The 20,713-nt window shown below is 52.6% G+C and overlaps 3 protein-coding genes across 3 annotated transcripts; 1 reads left to right on the forward strand and 2 right to left on the reverse strand.

The window, feature by feature from the left end:
- Nucleotides 1-272: 272 nt before the first annotated feature.
- Nucleotides 273-3,984, reverse strand: LOC34621887. Its single transcript, XM_026336063.1, has 11 exons — nt 3,896-3,984; nt 3,669-3,759; nt 3,165-3,314; nt 2,895-3,048; nt 2,617-2,694; nt 1,917-2,391; nt 1,691-1,762; nt 1,435-1,543; nt 1,169-1,293; nt 529-590; nt 273-376 (listed from the first exon to the last, which is right to left on the reverse strand). The coding sequence occupies exons 1-11, from the start codon at nt 3,982-3,984 to the stop codon at nt 273-275; spliced, it is 1,509 nt and encodes a 502-aa protein (XP_026191848.1).
- Nucleotides 3,985-5,156: 1,172 nt separating this feature from the next.
- Nucleotides 5,157-9,085, forward strand: LOC34621888 (26S proteasome non-ATPase regulatory subunit 7 homolog A). Its single transcript, XM_026335888.1, has 10 exons — nt 5,157-5,228; nt 5,360-5,420; nt 5,692-5,855; nt 6,005-6,139; nt 6,371-6,467; nt 6,976-7,058; nt 7,672-7,794; nt 8,289-8,382; nt 8,555-8,640; nt 9,023-9,085. Exons 1-10 carry the CDS (start codon nt 5,157-5,159, stop codon nt 9,083-9,085), a joined length of 978 nt encoding a protein of 325 aa, XP_026191673.1.
- Nucleotides 9,086-10,810: 1,725 nt separating this feature from the next.
- Nucleotides 10,811-16,672, reverse strand: LOC34621889. The gene is made up of 10 exons (XM_026336007.1): nt 16,511-16,672; nt 15,991-16,231; nt 14,248-14,981; nt 13,111-13,231; nt 12,746-12,803; nt 12,340-12,565; nt 11,999-12,084; nt 11,756-11,874; nt 11,554-11,612; nt 10,811-11,143 (listed from the first exon to the last, which is right to left on the reverse strand). The coding sequence occupies exons 1-10, from the start codon at nt 16,670-16,672 to the stop codon at nt 10,811-10,813; spliced, it is 2,139 nt and encodes a 712-aa protein (XP_026191792.1).
- Between the last annotated feature and the right edge of the window lie 4,041 nt (nt 16,673-20,713).

Below are 20,713 nucleotides of genomic sequence, written 5' to 3' on the forward strand. Positions count from 1 at the left end.
TCCAAGCCATCAATCAGCCTGGAATGCAGCCTCCCCACCCCTAAACTTCAAGTCCGTCGCGTCTCCCCTCTTCCTCGACTCCCTGTGTGTCGCTGCAACGGGCGCACAGTAGCCCCCCACAGTTCTGTAACCGCTTATCCCCCAATCCCCCACCCAGCTCTAGCCAGCCAGCTAGCTAGTGCCGCAACAGCCACGTGTGCAAACAACACGATCCTCGTAGTTAGGCGTCAGTCGGCACGGCTGACCAGTGCAGCCGCACAGTTGCTGCCTGACTAGCTGTAAAGCGCCATCTGCCTTGCCCTCTTCTCGAGGCTTTCTGTTCTCTCATAGAGTCCTCGACTTAGCCAAGCCTCTGGCTCTTGACGAGCCACAAGCCCTAAGTCGCAAGCAAAAAACGTTTTGCACGATTTGCAATCTCCCCTTGCCAGTGGACTTCCTGGTAGCTCTGACTGCCTCAAATTCCTCCCCCTCGACAAACAAGGCTCTTACGAGCGAATCTGCTACGCACGCCACATTCAAGAGACGTACCAAAGAGCAAGGCTCCATGGAATGCCGCTAGCTGCCGATCCTCGCAGGGCAGCACGTTTACCCTGCAGCAGGCAGCAAGCGATCAGCAGCAAGGGCACCCGCAGTGTCACTAGCCTGCGCTGCAAACGCAGCTTGCAAGCCTTCTTTTCCGAAAAACACTGCCCTCATTAGACCCCAAGTGCGAGCCTATAAGCGTCTCAGAGGCGTGCGGCTTGGGAGCTTCACGCCATCGCCCGCCTTAGGTTTGAGGAGCTATTATGCTAAACTTGAGCTCCAGCCTAATCAGGAGCTCGTGAACTACTCGTGACGCAGATAGGTAATTATCGAGGGTTTGGCTTGCTGAATACTGTCATTGGTGCGGAAGTAGTTCCCCGCAGACTCCTGCCAAGACTGCACCAAGTCCATCTCGAGTCTGTAGCGCATGGAGGCATCAATTCGCAACGAGGGGAGGAGAGAGTGGACGCTTGGAATGCGTGATTTCGATGCATCCAGAGGTACTCTTTGATGGAGCACCGAAGGCTGCAGCAGACCTCGGTTGAGGATCGCGCTGGAGAGCCAGAAGATGCTCGACGCCTTTCTGAGTGCGTGTGGAGTAGCGGCGGGGAGGTAGGCGGAAGGGCAGGCAGGATCAAGCGCTCACCTTTCTGCGAAGTTGGGAAGCTGGGCAGTGCCACCGACGAGGCAGATGCGCTTCAGCCACCCTTCGCGCTCACACACTGAGGATCGCTTGAAGCACTGTATGATCATTTCGCTGATGCTCTTGTGCTGCAGCACGCAGGCGCATGCACGCGTGGAAGTAAGCCCCCGTGCGAGCAGTCCCTCTGCAAGCAGCAAGCCCGTATCGAGCGCTCTACAGTGCAGACCAAGCGACAATTTCTCCTCAAGAGGGTTATCTGCCTAGCATACATCCATGCTGGGTGCAACGGCGGTGAGGTTCGAGTCCAGCAGCAACTGCGGCGAGAATAAAACCTCTGGGATCAGAAACGTTTCAGACCAAGGCTGCACTACAGAGCCGCTGCAAAAGCCGCAAATCAGCCGCAAACAAACACCAGAGCTGCAGCAGTAAGCGCGCACACCGCAAGCCTCTTTTCGGGGGCTAAAACTTCAAGTGCAGCACAGCGAACAGCAGGCAGACGTTCACTGCCTGCGATCCAAGACGAACTCGCTGCACGTGAAGAGGGGCCTAAGTTGTTTGTGATTTCTGTGGAGGTGTAAGTCCAGCGCAGGATCTAGGCTGCAGCGCAAAAAACGCACAAGCGTGGGAGAAAAAGCTCTGCACCATCCCTCTGTGCAAGACAGCCTCTCCTTCTTGCTGGCTGTGGACCCCAGACACTGCAACAACAAGTGAACATCGCCGTAGCACTAAACCTACAATCCCTCGAGTTCACCTAACATAGCACTGCGTCTCTTTGTAGCGCGTTATGTCTCTCCAATCGAGTGATTGAGGACCCCATCTGCCGGAGCCTGCACCAAATGAAAATCCGGCAGTGTGCCCTGCTGCTGCTGCTGCTGCTGCTGCTTCTGCTGCAGTCTGCTGTGGAAGAAGTTGTGGCTGCTTCGCGTGCTGCACCTCTCTTTTTTCGCTGCGAGCACCCGCAGTTCCCTGGTCACCTGCCGCAGCTGCTGCTGCAGCGTCTGGCGAGCAGGTTGCTGCAGCAGCTGAAGCAGCAGCAGCAGGAGCAGCAGTAGCAGTGTTGGCGAATGGCAAGGGTTTCCGCTTCCTCAAGTGCAGCAACAGCAGCTCGGAGAGCAGCTGCGCTGCTCCCAGAGATTCAGAACGGCAGTATGAAATTGGCGATAAAGAGGCGCCTTCAACAGGGCAAACCCGCAGTCCACACTCTCCTACGTCGACAACAAGTGCTCCTGCAAACCTCATCCCACCCAAAACACAGCTCTACGCTTTAAGCTCTCAGCGACGCAGCGTTTCTTAAAGGAAGGGAGAAAGGCGAGCCAGCGGCAAGTGCTTCACGCAAGGAAGAGAGCACCGCGAAGAAGGCCGCTCAAACGGCTTTAGGGGGTACGGTATCCCTTTGCTATTGAGAGAGGGAGAGAAGAAAAACTCACACCCACACCCACACACACACGCACCCTGTTGCGAGCAGAGATCTGGCAAATGGGGCAGATGGAAATACACTGCCATTCGCTCTGTTGTCATCACTTTGACTTCTGCAGCAGCACGCAGCACGCCTTCGAATCCTCTCGCAACTCGAGGAAAACACGCCGATACACACATTTTTAGACGCGAGAAGTCAGGAACAAGCCGTCACTCCCCGTGGAGACTGCGCAACGCCTCAAGGCTCCCCCCCCAACAAGGCACAGAAACAAGCGCTGTACTCCCGTTAGATCGGCAGACTTATGGATCTTACGCCGAAATCTGCGTTGCTCAAAAGCCCAGCGAAGAAGCACAGCCAAGAGCTGAGGCTCCCCTGGTAGTGGCAGCACCAGCAGTAGGTTGCGCTCGCTGCAACAGGAGCTGCTGTTATCCTCGTTGCTGCTGGTATGTGGTCTTGCCTTCAACGCCTGTGGCACACACAGCCTGGTGCGACTGTCTCGACGCCTTTCAAGACGCTGCTTTGGCAAACCGCAGTCCAAAGATAATAGCTCAGGGGGGCAGTATCCCCGCTTCTTCCGCTCACTCTGTCAAAGGCTTCATCGAGAAGCAGCATGAGCAAATCCAAGGAACCTCCGCTACTGGTGCAGTGTGCAGGGTGAGCAGCAAACACAGGATAATAGCCAAAGCCTCCACTGCTGTCACGGCTGTCAAAGGACTCCCATCCAAACAGCGTCTGAGATGCAATCCGCACACGCCATACCCGCCAGCCTCCATGCATGTATGCATGCATACATGCATGCATACGTTTATACACACCTACATACATACGAGCATACATACTTTCGTACATGCATGCACACATACGTAAATACATGCATGCATGCACACATTCATACATACATGCATACACGCATACATACATACATGCATACACACATACATACATACGTAAATACATACATGCATACACACATACATACGTAAATACATACTCATACATGCATAGATATCTGTACATTTTCAAGCAAGCAAATTCTTATGAACAAATCACCGGTCAGGTGAGGTCTAAGGGCTAAGGCTCGCTCACCTTAAGGCCTTCAGCATGCATACTGCGGGAGACGAATGCAGGGAGTCGGCAAGCCGCATGCAGAGCACCCGCAAATCCGACGCGCACCTCGCTGCAGCAGCAGGAGCAACGCGAGAAGCACCCTAATTTACTTAAAGAGCAGCAGCGGGTTCAGAGAAGTGACAATGCAAGGACGAGTGCAAGAAGAAGTGCTTCACACCCCCCCCCAGAAAGAACTCCCCATCTACCTGGTGCCAACTTCAATGACGATTGTTTGGGGGTCTATCTGGGGAGCGGCTCTGCTCAAAGCCCCCCGCAGACAAGATGTATCCAGCATTTTTCAGTTGCGGCTTTTGGATTCAGGTGTGTGTGCGAAAGTGACGCCAGCACTGGGCTGTCCGTACAACGGCCGCTCCTACGCCGAAAGCTGTAGAGCGCAAGCCCCTAGCCATTGCTTGCGCCTAGGAAACGAAGGCAGAAGCTTCCTGGTGCTCAGTGCATCATGAGAAAGGGGTGACGAGCTGCGTGCAGGGGAGAGTGCCGCCAGCCACTCAGCCCCTTCCCCCTCCCTCCTGCCCGCCTCGTTTCCTCCAATGCTGATGTCTGATCAGCAGCAGCGATGGCTGCCGCCGCTGTTGCTGCTGACGCGTGTTGCTGAGAGAATCTACAGAAGCAGGAGGTGCTGCAACCGCTGCACTAGCTGCAGCACCGTACACAGCCGACGCAGCTTTCGCTGCTTCTAGAACGGGGGAGTTTCGCTCCACACACAGCTCTTTAGACAGCCCATAAGCCTCCAAAAATGACTTTGTTGCTCCTTAAGCGCGTAAAGACCCTAAAATATAGTTGAGGCGACAAAAATCGTCATCAGAAGGGCAAGTAGCTTCTCCTGGAACGCCAGCATAGGGACCCCCCCTCTCGGGGTTCTCTCTGTGGCTCCTGGTCGGCTGCGCTGGTGTTCGCCGCTGCCACTGTTGCGGCTGCAATTCTTGCTGTAAAACATAACAAGAGGTCGCTTGGATCTCTCTGTTTCTTGCTGCTCGTTGCTGCTTCTTGTTCCTCTCCCTTGCGCTGGTGCCGCCGCTTCTGCATGCTGCTGCTGATCACCAGCGGGGGCAGCACGTCACCGCTTCGTTTCGAGGGGCGACTCGGGAAACTGTCTTTTCGTGTCGCGTGTCCGCTTGTTTCCCCCGAAACGCGGAGGAAACTGCTGGCTGCCCCTGGTGCTGCTGCTGCAGTTTGTGCTGCCACTGGCCAAACCGACGCTCAAAAAGGGTTGCTCGGATTCGGAGTTGGTGTTACAGCTCCTGTTTACGGGGTCGCTGTTTCAAACGCCAGTGCTGCCAGCCTAGGCAGCCAGCCTGAGGTAAAGACGACTTTCATTACGGCTGTCCGTGTGCAGAAGCCTCTGAGATTGCATGCCCCGCGGCGCCGAGGTGTACGCAGACCACTCTTGCACCAATTCTCACGGCAGCCCATCGAGCTGCGCTGTCTTTTAATTTAGGATTCAAGATGGCTGGAAACGATGCCGTGGACTGCCTCTCTAGTTACTCCGCTGTGGCCGGGTTACTCACCAAGAAAGTGGTATGTGACTGTTAGATTTCGTTGTGGAGTAGGGGTGGGTGTTTTGCGGAGGTTGCAACTGCTGTTCAGATGAGCGTTCAGCATGTGCAGCTTTTAGGCTCTCTCTGGGTGTCGCTGCGGTGTCTGTTCAGGTGGTAGTACACCCGATTGTGCTGCTTTCTGTGGTCGATCACTACAACAGGGTTGCAAAAGGTTTGCCACACTCCAGAGCCTTCGCTCCTAGCCGTCCTCTGCGCAAAGGCGCTGCTCTCTACCTACTCTGCCCTTCTGTGCGAGCAGTTCTTTCTTGCATTCCGCCGGGGTTAAAAGCAGCGGGCTGTGTGCGGCCTCTTCTCGGCTCTGCTCTGCTTTGTTCGGTTGCGTTGCTTGTGGGGGCACTAGTACAAGAAAAGGCGTTCTTTCCCACGGAAGCCTGTGAGGCTTGGTAGCTGTGTGGATGCTGTGTATGAACACTTCTTTCAAGGTACAAGCAGGCGGGTTGTCGGTTGCATTTTGGGCGAGGCTGTCGGAGATGAATGGCATGCGACAAACTCCTTCGCCGTGCCGTTCGAAGAAGATCCCAAAGATCCAGCCGTTTGGTTCCTAGACAGCGACTATCTCGAGCAACTCTTCATTATGTTCAAGAAGGTGAGGGCAACAAGAGGAGGCAGAAGGAGCAGGAGGGTGGGGGAAAAGGTTTTTCTTCCTTTTCTGACAATAACACATGCAGCCTCACTTTTTTCAAGCCCCTTTCGATGGCAGGTTCTGCGATCTGCGATCTTGTGCGCTCTCTCAAGGTAAACACAATGGAGAGGATTTTAGGGTGGTACAGCACTGGCACAGCCGCAAAGCCTCAAGATCTCGACATCCATGAAATCTTTAGGAAACATTGCCCTAATCCGTTCTACATGCTGGTAGACGTCGAGCCGAAGGTGAGAAAAGACTCCTGGGAATATTATTCCCCAAGTGACGTATGTACATCGCAGCGGATTGCTTGCCGTCTGCGCGGCTTTATTAGCACGCTGCTCCGGGTAGAGGCAGTCCTCTTCGATGCCTCGCTAACACCCAGCTAGCCAAAGGGGCATTCCACTCAGCTAGCTGCGAAACAAAGCCTTCGCAGCGTGTCTCCCACGCAAGATCCAGAAACTGCAGTGGCTGCTCAGGATATGGTGGTGCCTGCCAAGGCGTACTGCACGATCGAAGAGCCAACAAATTCTAAAGCCTTTCGGAAATCCTTTGTTTATGTTCCCTGCACTATTGGTCAGTCAGATCTCGTCACGCTTCCACTTTTTACCACTGCTGCATGCTTTCTCTCTCGTATGTCAGTGCTCTCTTCTTTGCCGCCTTCTGGGCTTCCCTGGCACGGCATCTAGCGCTGTCATTTCGTGGCGTCTCCTCTCGCTGTGACTCGCATCCCTTCCCCCTTCCCCCACACTTTCTCCTATCCTTACCTCTATCGATCCTTCTATCCTTACCTCTATCCATCCTTCTATCCTTACCTCCATCTATCCTTCTATCCTTACCTCCCTCCCTCTATCCATCCATCCTTCTATCCTAACCTCCCTCTTTCCCCCCTCCCTCCCTCCCTCCATTCATTCTTTCTCCTATGGACAGCCTCCCCTTCTCCTGCGGCAAGCTTCATCCTCCAGCCCCCTACGCGACTTCCACACTGCGCCATCTCCCCCCCCACCCCTTAACCAGCATGGCGAGAGGCATGCGCGTTTATCGCTCTCTTGTTTTCTGTTGCTGCCATGCCTCCTTTCTGTAGGGGCATACGAAGCTGAAGAAGTCGGAGTGGAGCATCTTCTAAGAGACACGAAGAACGCTTCCACGTCCACTTTGGCCACTAAGGTCAGCTACTGCTGCCAAACGCCGCTATGCTCATTCAGCCGTTTTCCTACCCCGCATGTACATATGTTGGATGCTGGTGCTTTTACACGCATGCAGACAGGCACTGTCTGTATGCCGTTCTGCATGTCTGTATCCTATGGGGGCGTGTTTTGCCGCGACGAACACCACCACTTTCACAGCTTCCCCGTTCTAGGGTTTTTCTTCTGCCCTTCTTTTTGAGAGAATCAAGCACACAGGCAAGGGGGAAGGGGGAGGGAGAGAGGGAGGGAAAAGGGGGAAAGTGGGGGGAGGAGGAGGAGATCGAAGAGGTTCCAGCGAACGTCTTTACGCATGCTTCTTCGCATTTCTAGGGGGTTTATTTTTGTATCACCAAACATCGGGGTAGTTCGCGGGAAGGGGAGAGAGGGAAAAACGGCTGCAGGAGTTCACAGGCCTTCACGCCTGTTGTGTGTGCTGTGCGGTTCTGGAGTGTGCTTTGGCGTTGGAAAGGCTTCTTGGGGAATTTGGTGAGGCACGGTGGGGAGTTGCACATGCGCCATTCGAGAGAGGAGCCGTCCTGCATTGCTTGCTGAACCGCGTCTCAGTTGCTGCTGCACACCACTGTTTGCTATAGGTGGGCGATCAGCTAGAGACACTCAAGATGCTCGGACGACGCCTTCGCGAGATCTCAGCCTATCTCGAGGACGTGGCTAGCAACAAGCTGAAGCCTAATCCGACTATCATCTACACGATCCAAGTAAGGGCTGACCAGCGGTGGGAGAAGTGCAGATGTCGGGGAAACAAGTCAGGTTGGTGCGTTTAGAGGGGGGAGAATGACTTGTTGCGGCTAGTTGAGTCAATCCATGCTTGCACCATTCGCGTCAGTCGAAAGGCGAAGAGCACCTCAAAGTCGCTGCGAACGGGCAGCCAGGAGGCGATCCGCTAGTTGTAACAAGAGGAGGAATGATGTTAGTAGAGGCAGCGATATATGTATACATGCATATATAAATATTATAGCCACAGACGGTTCAAAAGACTTGATGCAGCAGCAGAGCTGCATGCGTACACGGGCACGCAAGAATTGGGGACTAGCGGAGAAGGGCAGGGGGGAGGAAAGCGGAGAGCAAGTGTATACAGCGCCAGGGAAAGGCGCATACACTGAAAAGGCGGGTAGGAGGCTTGAACATGTACTTTGAGTAGAAGACACTGCTTGGTGCGCATGCCGATTTGAACGCGCGCAATCTGCCGCAGGAGATATTTAATCTGCTTCCCGACAGCTCCTGCCCGGAGCTTCAGAAGGCATTCGCAACGCAAACCAACGATAGCATGATGACGCTTTATCTAGGCAAGCGGAGGATGGAGTTCGCTATGTGCATGCTTCTGCCTATCCAAATGTGCACAGGCGGCCTGCGTGTGGTGTATGGCTGGTTGGGTGTTACTGCGTGAGGGATGATGACACACAGACTGGGGGCGTGTCGTGTTATTAAAAACTTCTTTTTACGAGTTTTGCGTTGCAGCGAGTGTGGTGCGCTCCGTGCTGGCACTGCACAATTTGATCGACAACAAAATCCAGAACAAGAGAGAGGCGGAGCGGAAGGAGAAGGTGAGGAGGACTTAGGCTTCCCCAAAGCTAGTGCTGTGAACGCTGTAGGCTTCGTGTGCAGGTCCAGAGCCTTTGGTGGGCCTGGTAGAAGCGTCTTTAATGCGCTATTTTTATTGGAAAACGTTCCGCAGTGATAAGCACTAGGCACCTTTTGAGTATGCGGTTTGAGAATTCAGTATCTGGCGGCGTGCCCTGTGCAGCGTCGGACTACACACAGCGTCGTACATTTCTGCGTGTATGAATATCTATATGTGTATAGATGTATATGTATATCTGTGTGTCTTTACGATGGACTTGGCGCTTTCCTGTGCTGCTCTCCTCCCCTTTGTCTTTCCCGTTGATTGGCGTATTATTACCGTTGGTACCGGGGGTGTCTCTTTAGGAGTCGACGATGGCTGAAGAAGAAAAGCAAAAAAAAGCTGCTGACGCAGACAATCACTCGTAAATGTGCCGCGCCATGCACAGCCGAAGCGCTGTGCGTCGGCTTCCTTCTTCTGTTGCAGCGGAGGCAGCGCTGTAGGAAAGCCGCAATAAATTAGCAACCCGTAGGTAGAAATCACGTTGCTGGGAAACGCCTTTAAACTGCAGAGTATCAAGCGGATGCCTGCTGTTTAATGCGGCTCGAAAATCCGCCTCGGTGCAGTGGTGTGAATGCAACCTTTCCGAGGTACCTGAAGGGCATTGTCGTTTTTGTTGCTGCTGGTCGCACAAATGAGCCTAAAAGCTGTAGGGAGGTTCCGCTCGTCGTGGCGAGAGACTGCAGGAGTGCAGCCTACACGTGCCTACCACGTTCGAGCACACTAGAAAATATACACGCCACGCCTCAGGCTCTCGATGACGCCCTTGCTGCTGCTGCGTGGTGACGGACTGTCAGAAGTGCAAGACCTACCCTTGCGTGGCTGGCTTAGCAGGGAAATCCTCAAGACAGGGAGGCCTCTCTAGTTGGTTCGCCTGCACGCAGCTGCTCTTCACCCTATACCCCAAGCCTAGTGCGACACATTCTAGGTGTGAATCGTGTACGCTAGGTCAGTAGTACCTAGAAGAATCGACACTAGCGACATCCCCAAGGCGTCGTGGCTGGCTTGTTGGCTGCGGGATTTCCGTGCTCGTGCTGCAGAATGCACAATGTCGCTGCTTGCTGCTAGAGGGCCGCTGCTTTTCCGACATAGGGGTCGTATCTGCTGCGCTGCTACATTACCCCAACTAGTGATTCGGACGGGACTGATGAGTCCGGTGAACGCACGCGGATGCACGCAGGCGCGATACCGACGCAGCCTGCTGTGTGCATGCGCGCAAGCATGCGCGACTCGCAGACTCTGGACACGATCTAAAAGCGATGGTAGGTAGTAGGCGGTAATTATACTAATATATTAGGAGTCTTACTGTACGTCGATGCACAATAAGACGCCCGCGGACACCTTCCCATAGTCCGAATACGGGCATCTCATGTCGCGTGACTAACTGGAAGAAGCCGCTTTCATGCTCTTTCGCAGGCTTTGCAGCAGTCTCAAACTGGCATTTGTGCGTCTCCCTCGACACAACTAGAACAAAATAACGGCAAAAACCATGCGAGAGAGGAGGCCCTCGAGGGAGCAACAAGCACCCTTGAAAGCTGCGCAGCACCATCCACTCCCAAGAACGTAGGTAGAAATGGGGGGTGAGCCGCACGGCTCAAGTAAGTCGCTTGAATGCCGCTCTTCGGATACACGCATGTATATAGAGGTATAGATGGACAGATAGAAGCACACGTACAACAAGGGCCCCATCCCCTTTTACTTCTAAAAGGTGCTCCTCGCGGCGATTGCTGCTAGTGCCGCCAGCGCAACCACAGCAGCTGCTCAAGCGACGTAACCCGTTGCTGCAGGCAGAGGCTGCCGAGTGGCGACTCAGACAATTGGCTACGCGTTGTTAAAAGGTGTGCGGCAGCCAGTCAACACGCTAAACCTGATGCCTCAGCAGCAGTAAAAAGCGGCGCGTCGAGTGAACGCAAGATCAGCAGTGCAGTGCTGCCCGCTTGTCTAGAATGGTTCTTGCAGTCTCTACGCATGTTAGTTAGTCCAGCAGCAGCCAAACCTGCGGCAACAGCACCAACACCCTACGAAACTCTCTGCAACGTCAGCTTGACCTAGCTGCCTGTTAAGCCCCCCCACCTACATCCAAATCGCAAACTCTATAAAGGCCACCCCCTATTCCCCAGGCTCGCGTCATCAGAGCAGCCAGGAAGTGCGCAACGGTCTTCCTCTCCGCGCATATGTGTGAGAGCATGCGTTTTGGAACGCCTGCATGCCTGTGTATCCCTCCCTACCTGCAAGTTTCTGAGGATAAAGTCTTGCGAAGACGCTAAAGGCGGAGAGTTGAAAGTGGGGCAGCACTGGGAACTGCCTCTTAAGAAGTCTCTATCGATCGTAAGGGCATAATGACCACCCCCTCCAACGACAATAGTCTCGCCATCCGTGAAACAAAAGAAAGCGTTGCTGCTGCTCCAGGTGTACACGTGGATACTCTTTGAAACGCACAAGACACGCAAACCCATAGATACTCGTGCATACATGCACATATACATGTGCATACACCCATTCACACGCACATACAGACATATACATACACACACACATGCATAGGAATACACGTAGATGCACACATATACATACACACATATATACACACACATGTATACATACATATAAACACGCATACGCGTATGCATACACATTCACACACCCATTCACACGGCGTCACAGACACGTGCAAATCTGCGTCAAGTTACTTCGCCAAACTCAAGGCGTAACTCCCCTAGAGATCTAGGCTAGGCCGTCCACAAACAAACCCTTCAAAAGCAACAAGTTCTTCAGAGGGGCCTCTTGTTAGAGGGCTGCCTCGCGCGACGGCAACGAGAAGTCGCCAACAGCTTACGGGGTTCTCTGCTGGCTGCTTGCCATCTGGACCCTTGAAAGTAAAGACGAATGTGTCGGCTGCGCAGAACGCAAGAAGTGTCGAGCTTCAAAGCCTGTGCTCCGTTCCGGGGGAAGAAGCACACCCGCGAGATTCGCTACGCAGCAGCAGCACAATCGCCCCTCCGTAGAAAGAACACCAAGTAGGGAGGTGCACAGCTCACCGGACCCATAGTATTTGTACGACTTGTGGAATTCATCTGTGAAGGCTCCAAATACTACGCCTTCAGAATCCTCTACGGCGATGACGCACCCACCAGAATGACTCACTCTCCGAAAGAACCTGGAGCAAGACCACAAGAAAAATACAGTGTCTGAAGAGAGAGCGTATCATCGGGGGACCAGCGATCAAACTGCGGCAACGCAGCGGATGCTGGAGTGTGAAGTGGCAAGCAGCAGCACCGTACGTCTGAAACGAAATGCCGTGGAGCTTGAGACAGAAGGCCAGATGCCAACGCTTCATCGAAATCATAAGGGGCAAGTGCATGCAAATCTGAACGCACAGCCAGACGACGCAAACAGGGGGCCCTAGCTGCTGCCTTGCCTGAAGCGACAGTTATCGGAGCACCTTTGCAGCAGCAGCAGAGGGCGCTGCACCGAGCAGAGGAGCGACTCGGCTGCTGGAAGGAGGAGGCAACGAAAGCGGCAGAAAGGAGAGCAGCCGAGAAGCTGGTCGCTCAGCGAACGAGAAGAAAGGGGCAGCACCGCATGCCAGCCGCAGCGGAACGACCAGCCAAAAACAACACACCTGAGCAGCAATATGGGGAGATACAAACGTAGCAGCTCCAGGAGGTCTTTCGAGGACGGGTGCGGCAAACGCGTACGGCGCGAAGGAAGACGAACATAGAGGGCCCTTCATTTCTTCCTGCTGCGGAGCTGCCAGAGCTGCTACGTTTCCCTCGTCGTACCAGAAATCGCCTTGCTGCTGCTGCTCCACGCTGCCCTCCAGACCGCTGGTTATTGACGAGGACAGCCTGCAGCACAGCACCCCCCTTTTCTTCGCACACACTTACACCCTGAACTCTAAACCGCACAGCCTTTGCCAACAAAGGCGTCCTCCCCACAACTCCTTTTCCAGCAAGAAGACTGCAGCACTGGACAGCAGCTACCCCGCTTCAGGCGGCCTCCCCACAAGTCAAGCTGGCGCAACTCACATTACTGGAAACTCCGCCGTTCGATCAAGTGCTTCTTCCCATGCATTTATCACCGCATCTGCAACAAACGCCAACATCTATTCCCCCCATTAAAACCTCAACATCCAGAAACACGCGTAACATATATATATACATATATATACACATACACACGCACACATTAACATATATGTACACATATACACATATACACATACACATACACATATACACATATACACATACACACACATACATACACATACACACACACACATACACATATGCACATACACATACACACACATATACACATATGCACATACACATACACATATATATATAGAGCCTAAACCGTTAACCGTAAATAAAGCGCCAAGCCTCACTAGATGAGCAAGGGACCATCGTGCAACTGCGGCCTGCAGCTTTGAGTGGCTGTGGCTCGTGCTCTTGCTCCTGATGCTCTTCCTCGTCCTCACATTCTCGCTGCACACAAAGGCCGTATTCCTAGGCAGATACAGACATAATCCGGGAGACTCCTCTCACGGGTTGTGCATCCTCAACATCCAGGCAGCCACATCAGAAGCACACTCAGCGCCAGGTCGAGAACTACAAGACTGCTGTCCGAACTGGAGCCAAAACGGAGTAAAAAAACATCCTGGAAGCAACAGAAGCAAGCCTACCGATGGGCTACCTACCGAGACACTTGCTGCCCGCGCACGAGCAAGCAACACAGCAGGCAGGCAGGAACAGGGATACAACACATAATAATACAAAACATAATGATACAAAACATAATAATACAAAACATAATGATACAAAACATAATAATACAACACATAATAATACAAAACATAATGATACAACACATAATAATACAAAACATAATAATACAAAACATAATAATACAAAACATAATGATACAAAACATAATGATACAAAACATAATGATACAAAACATAATAATACAACACATAATAATACAACGCATAATAATACAACACATAATAATACAACACATAATAATACAACACATAATAATACAACACATAATAATACAGCACAACCCATAATAATACAACAACACATAATAATACAGCACAACACATAATAATACAATACCTAACAATACAAAGCAACCAAACACACACACCTGAGCATAAGCATCTACTTCCTCAATAAGGCGCCTTGTGAAAGCATTTGCGTCCGCTCGCCGCATGAATCCGAACAGCACGAACAGCCGACGGCCACGAACAGCTGAAGGGAAGCCGACACTGCTTGCGCGGCTGCTTGAGCCGCTTCGAAGACGCCTATAGGTAGGTGCGCAAACAAGCAACACAAGCGCGCAAACGACCGCAGTCATCATAGATCCTCTCATCCTCTAGCTGTGTGCATGCAAGGCAACGCTGAACTCGTGCCTGCAAAAAGAAGAAGCAACCCCGAGGAAAAGAACAGGCACGACACCCGCCTCGAAAGGACGACGCAACTCACTCTCCCTGTGGCATGCGAAGAGAATTGCTCGCAATGCCTCCGTGTTTCTGCGCTTGCTGCTGCTGCTGCTGCCCCTCCTGCTCCTGCTGCGGCAGCTGTTGCGACGGTAGATCTTCGGGGGTAGGCGGGGTGCTGGTGTGTTTCCACGATCGAAGCCACTCCGTCAGGGAGCCTCTCCTTTGCGGAGACGACTTGCCTTGCGCCTGTTTTTGCTGAGCCGAAGGGCCATTGGCTGCTGCTGCTGCTGCTGCTGCTGTTGCTGCTGCGGCGGCTGCTGCTGCTGCAGAGCCAACGGGCAGCTCCTCAAAGGACGCTGCTGCTGACGTCGACTTGCAAGGGCTTCCCGCACAGACCGCAACGTGCGATGCTGGCACCTGCTCGACATCCGCTAGAGGCCACCTCCCACTCTTCCCTTCGCGCCGTGTAGCCTTCTGCTGCTGCTGCTGCTGCTGCATGGTGTGCGCTGCTGGCTCCTGGTCTGAGCCTAGCGTCCTTAGCAGCACCTGCAAGTAGGAGGGAGGTTCTGCCTTTGCAGCGTCGAGCAGGCTGCAAGTTGCAGCCGTGTAGGACCGCTGCACCGACGCAGCGGCTGCTGCTGCTGCTGCCTCGGCTGCAGCAGTGGCTGCTAACGAAGGGGACGGCAGCAAGTCGTCTAGAGGAGGGGCCATGACGCATGCACACTCCAAAATGTCGCCCAGAAAAATGCGCATCTCCGGAATTTGGCCGCTTTGGCAGAGAAGGTGGCCCTTGTCATCCCTAGGAGGCGCTGAAAAACACAGAACGGAGCAGTAGAACACGCCAGAAAACGTGACAAAAGCAGCAACAGCAGCAGAGAAGAAGCAAAAGATGGGGTGCCACGCAGGGAGAGTCCATGGCAAAGTTGCGGGGAGCAGCAGGCTGCTGCAGCGGCTGTGCACGTCACTGGTAGACTGCGTGTAAAAGGGCAGCAAGTGAGTGCGGGAGGCGCTTAACAGCAATAGCAACAATAAGAGCAACCAGAGTAGCAGCAGCAATAGGAGTAGCAATAATAGTAGCAGCAGCAATAATAGTAACAATAATAGTGGCAAATATTAGTAGCAGCAGCAATAGGAGTAGCAATAATAGTAGCAATAGTAGTGGCAATAATAGTAGCAGCAGATATAGGAGTAGCAATAATAGGAGCAACAACAACAGTAGCAACAATAGTAGCAATAATAGTAGCAATAATAGTAGCAGCAGATATAGGAGTAGCAATAATAGGAGCAACAATAGTAGCAACAATAGTAGCAATAACAACAGCAATAATAGTAGCAATAACAACAGCAACAATAGTAGCAACAATAGTAGCAACAATAGTAGCAATAACAACAGCAACAGTAGTAGCAACAATAGTAGCAACAATAGTAGCAATAATAGTAGCCACAATAGTAGCAACAACAGTAGCAACAACAGTAGCAATAATAGTAGCAATAACAACAGCAACAATAGTAGCAACAATAGTAGCAATAACAACAGCAACAATAGTAGCAATAATAGTAGCAACAATAGTAGCAATAATAGTAGCAATAACAACAGCAATAATAGTAGCAACAACAGTAGCAACAATAGTAGCAATAATAGTAGCAGCAGATATAGGAGTAGCAATAACAACAGCAACAATAGTAGCAACAATAGTAGCAACAATAGTAGCAACAATAGTAGCAACAATAGTAGCAATAACAACAGCAACAGTAGTAGCAACAATAGTAGCAACAATAGTAGCAACAATAGTAGCGGCAACAGCAATAAGAGCATACCTTCCTTGAAGATAAGGCGATTTTTATCAAGTCTTAAGAGGCCAGGAACGAGAAGGTGACCAGCGCAATATACGCAATACGCAGTAAGCCCCCCTTCGTTGATCTCGGCGGCAGCTGTTGCTGCCTCTGGACTGCCTTGCATTTGCTGCAGCAGCATTTGCAGCAGCGTTCCTTGCTGGAGCACTGCACTCACGCAGAAGGGGAGTTTTGCCGGAGAAGGCGTTGGAGACATGGGCTGCCTCTTTGCGGGGAGCTGCGGGGGTGCTCTTGAAGACTGCCTGTCGCAGTTCTTCCTGCTGCCAGCAGGCGTGCTGTGATCTGAGTGCTCATATCCAGATTGCCTCTCGAGGAAACTCTGCTCTTCTTCGCTATTCGCTGCGGCGATTTCTGCAGCAGTACCCCCTTTTCTCGCTGCGCTGTCTGAGGTGGCATTGCTTGTTCTCCCCGCAAGAGCAGCAGGGGGCCAAGCGCTGCCGTTGCCACTGTTGTTTCTTGCGCTGTTGCCAGTGGTAGTGGTGGTGGTACTGCTGCTGCTATTGCTGCTGCTATTGCTGCTGCAGTCGCACGAACTCGTGTGCCTCCTCACTAAAGACTCCGGCGCCACTCCCGGCTGCAGCACAGCCTCCCTTATGCCCGTCGACAGCAGCAAATGCCGTGGAAGTCGCAGCATGGCTGCATGCATGTCTACATCTGCAATCGATCCCCCCCCTGGCGTCGGCGCTGAAACAGCCGTATCGCCTGCCTGGCTCCTGCAAAGAAGAACAGAAGCAGCAGCAGCCTCGTCGGCCTCATAGCTGCAGCGCAGATGCAGTTGAGGAGGCTGCAGATAGCAGAGCCAGGAAATACCCGGCGTGCCGGCAAAAGCTGCAGGGTAGGCAGCAGCAAGAGCAAGAGCGGCAGCAGCAGCAGCAGGCAGAGAAGGAGACCTCACCGTTCCCTCTCTTTTTCCTCCCCTGGAGAAGATGGGCTGCTGCTACTTGCTGTGGGAGTCATCATGAGGTGCTGCTTTCCATGCTGCCGCGAAGTGCGCTCGATTCTCCACCACTGCCCTTGGCTTGCTCTACACGAGCCGAGGTACCCACGCCTGTGCAGGAGAGGGCACCGCAGGAGCGCGATCTAGGTCTAACTGCAAGAGCAGCGTGGCTTTTGCTGCATGGGAAGCCTTGCGAGCGTTCTCCCTCTCTCGCGGAGCCGTGGGCAGGTCGAGAAGGCTGGTCTGTTGCTGCCGGCGTGAGGGATGCAAGGGTTGCTGCTGTTACTGCTCCGTGCAGTTTCTGCTGCAAAGAGTGTGCCCCTCAGTAGAGCCGGTAGTTTTGTTGCTGCAGGGTTACAACACAGGTGCTGCTGGTGGCATGCTAATGCATCTGCTCTGCTGCACGGAGCAGCCAAAAGTCACTGCAGTCTTCCTCGGCAAAAATATCCCATGTATGCGCGGGAACGTGGAACGCCACACAGAGAAGCTGCCGCTGCTGCTGTCGTCAGCCAGTACAGACCAGAAGCCCTCGCTCATTTCCGCAGTATGACGCTATAGAGACTGCATGTCTTACGCAATTTAATGGAATTTCTCTCAGGAAGGCAGTAGTTGCGGCGTAGCAACGCTGATGGCGCTGCCGCTCTGCTGCTACCCCCTCCGTGGCAGCCAGTACATGAACTGCTGCTTATCTCCACTAGCTGCCACGGCTCCTGCTGCGGATGCCCCTGCAGGTTCCCCTTTCTTCTTCCCATTGCAGCTGCATTAGTGACTCTTATATGCACAGAGAGTGCGCTGATGCTACTGGGGAACGACGTGCATGGCAGCTCGGGAGGTCACCTGATGCCGCTACTGGGGATGCTGCTGTGTTGTTCTTGTTCTTTAGCCGAATTGTGTTCTGGCAACGTAGGGAAGTTATTGGCGGCTGTTGGGACCGCAGTGGCGTCCTTTGTCGCATGCGGGAGCACCAAATGCGCCGTGTGCAGTAGCAAGACACCTTCCCACACTCTAGAGACCATTGCGGTACACTCGGCAAAGAGCCCTTTCTGAGTATCGGATTGGCTAACACTGGCTCAGCTGGCGGCGCCGAAGCTGCTCATTTCGATACCACTGATGCATCGCTCTGTGAGACACCCAGCTCTGTCTAGGCTATCTATGCGTGCTGTCTACATCCAGTTGTGCATCATATTACACCCTGCTCTGCAAACTAGAAAAACGACCAACTGCCGTGATCTAGAAATAGTTGTTGCTGGATATAGGTAGCCATAGAACTGGCGCATTGGAGGGTTCGGGCAGACTGCAGATTGCAATGGCACACAGGGGTGAGTCCGCAAACTGCGCTTGTAGCTGTAGCGGGCTAAGTTACACCTCGCACTTTCGACTACACTAGCTCTATTTGACTAAAAATCACTACAGAAATGACCGGCTGGTTTGTCTGCGCCTATGTCTTATTTAATACAGAGTATTACTGCCGGGCTCTCGACTACAAAACAACGAAATGTTGTGGATGGTGCACCGTATGATTTGTGCAACGTGCTCTGAATGCCCGGATACATAGAGGGTGCACCTATGAGCACCTTAGTTGCCCCTCTCTTATCTCGGGATTTTTCCACCTCATATCGGAGACTCAGGGATGTGAACATGGAAAAGCAGTTCTTTGGAAAACTCTTGATAACTTGCTATTAAGTCTATAAAGTTCCTATTCAGTCTGCACTAAGGCGCCTTTCTGCGCAGATCTTGGCTGGAGCGTTACAGTTACGTGGATCGAGCCGCAGCATTGTTGAGGAAACCAAAAGTTGCTTCTTCCTAGCGCTTCCTGGCGTACATACCTTTAGAACGTGCAGCTGTGGCTGCAGGCGCACCTTCCGCTGGACCTCCCACCCATGGCATGCCTAGGATAACGTCATGGTGCAGGGTTTAAATATAGAATTCACATTTGATGTTGGCAGACCTCGATTCCGGTTCGAAGTAGCATTAATTGCGGCAGTCCCGCCGATTCTCGCGTTCTGATGCTCGCTAGAAAGCGCGATTCTTAGGAACTGCACTATCGAGTAAACAAGCATATTGCACTTCTGCATGGTTTTCTCGGTTTACAGATCTACATCACATTTAGTGTCAAGTAGCGCTAGCAATTCTTAACCATTGATGAGAGCTTGCATCAGCTATGAACTGCCCCTGATGTATCCTGAGAGCCCCTGCATCCTCTGGAACTCCCTCCGCTGCGCTACTCTCTTCGTGGAGCTCTTTCAATTTCCCTAAATCGCCTGCTTTGCTTGCCAAGCAGCTTACTTCTGCTGGACCTAGTTTGTCTTTCGGGTTCCTCACCATTTTGCATGCGCTCACAGTTCCGGTCGGTCTGGCCAATTTCCTGATAGACAAGTAGGAGCGTTGGTAGGAGGCCAACTGCGGCTGCTTACGAACGTGGAATTCTTCTGGCTTTGGGGTCGGCTTTAGACTGTAGGCGAGGGCCCTTTGACACAGCCCTTACATTCATGCGCTCTACACATCCTAACCTGCTGCTTCTTCCAGCGAAGGGCGCAGGAGGTGCCCCCATTTGCTTTTAAGGTTTTAGAAGGCCCACATTTGTCGAAGCCTGATTGGTCGGCTGTTCAACTGGAAAGCTGATCTCCATGCTGCGAAGGAGAAAAGCCCCTGATACACCACATGTCCTATATGCATTGTGGCTGTTGCAAGCCAAAGTCTCATATTTCCCGGCATACCGATCTATTAATAGATTCTTGCGCTTCAGCGTTCTTAAATATCCCAAGCTGTTGAGCTGATATCGGCGCAAAGCGATGGGTCAGGACTCGTACGAAGGCTTAGACTGTCTTTACCCCGTAACACATACGAACTCCTGTACATTAATAGAGCCACCATTAAGGTAATGTGCTCTCCAATAAACATGCCCAAGGACAACTCGTTCCTCGTCATATGCAAAGTGAGGTGCCTCTTAGGCCGGCTGGTGAAATTTTGGAGCACGTGCACATCCTTACGGCCAATATATTTTTATGGCTGTCATAGCCTCATCGATGCATCCGTAAACATTTGATTAGCTTACAAATCATGACTTCCCACTAGCCGTCTAGAAGTAACTTCGTCCACATCAGCGTGCAGGGCGGCCTCTGCTGCCCCAACAGGCATTACACCACCCTTCACTTCAACTTCCAGAGAGTGCGCAGCCAGCTCCCCTGAAAATTATTTATTGAGCTACAAAATGATTACCGGAAACAGACTACCGCTGTGGGGAAGCCAGACTCCCTACTGTAGCTAGAGCCAGTGGATGCGTGGGGCACAGTGGCATCGAACCATGCAGTGCTACCAACTGTAACACTGCAGCTAAGGTCTCCGTGGGGTGGCACTTAACTCCAGACTCAGTTCAAACTTGATGGAAACTAACTGAATGTTCCTCGAAGGAACTCGGATCTTCCCCTTGCCCCCGCCCCTAAAAGCTAGTGTGGTCAAAAGTGTTACATGTAGCTTCGCCAGCTAAAGGTATGTCCATGCATCATAGGTATGAGCCCTGTGCCCCCCCGTTGCAGCCTGAGGAGCAAGGGCATGGAGTGAAGGCAATTCATATGAAGGGCTACTTCCAAACTTTCCATTTATTGGGTTGGGTTCGGTCTTAACAGAGTGCCTGCCCTTGGACGCCGGGTAAGAATCGCTACAGCGGAGGTTTTGGGGGTTGAGAGGAAGGGGGCAGGCAGAAGTTCAGCCAGGTGACCCTACAAGCCACCGCCAATAGACAAACACACA

The sequence above is a fragment of the Cyclospora cayetanensis genome, unplaced genomic scaffold, assembly GCF_002999335.1.
Source record: "Cyclospora cayetanensis isolate NF1_C8 unplaced genomic scaffold, CcayRef3 CcayRef3_contig_117, whole genome shotgun sequence".
Classification (NCBI taxonomy): Eukaryota; Apicomplexa; class Conoidasida; order Eucoccidiorida; family Eimeriidae; genus Cyclospora; species Cyclospora cayetanensis.

Coding starts and splice junctions, on each gene's coding strand:
- LOC34621887 (XM_026336063.1), bottom strand. CDS start 3,984: ATGCTGGATACATCTTGTCTGCGGGGGGCTTTGAGCAGAGCCGCTCCC. Junction 3,315..3,668: donor TGCATGCTGAAGGCCTTAAG/GTGAGCGAGCCT, acceptor ATTGCATCTCAG/ACGCTGTTTGGATGGGAGTC. Junction 377..528: donor CCATGGAGCCTTGCTCTTTG/GTACGTCTCTTG, acceptor CTTGCGACTTAG/GGCTTGTGGCTCGTCAAGAG.
- LOC34621888 (XM_026335888.1), top strand. CDS start 5,157: ATGGCTGGAAACGATGCCGTGGACTGCCTCTCTAGTTACTCCGCTGTG. Junction 5,856..6,004: donor TCTTCATTATGTTCAAGAAG/GTGAGGGCAACA, acceptor CGCTCTCTCAAG/GTAAACACAATGGAGAGGAT. Junction 8,383..8,554: donor CATGATGACGCTTTATCTAG/GCAAGCGGAGGA, acceptor TTTGCGTTGCAG/CGAGTGTGGTGCGCTCCGTG.
- LOC34621889 (XM_026336007.1), bottom strand. CDS start 16,672: ATGCATGCAGCCATGCTGCGACTTCCACGGCATTTGCTGCTGTCGACG. Junction 13,232..14,247: donor CGCAGAAACACGGAGGCATT/GCGAGCAATTCT, acceptor GTATCTGCCTAG/GAATACGGCCTTTGTGTGCA. Junction 12,085..12,339: donor CTCCCCATATTGCTGCTCAG/GTGTGTTGTTTT, acceptor CTGTGCGTTCAG/ATTTGCATGCACTTGCCCCT.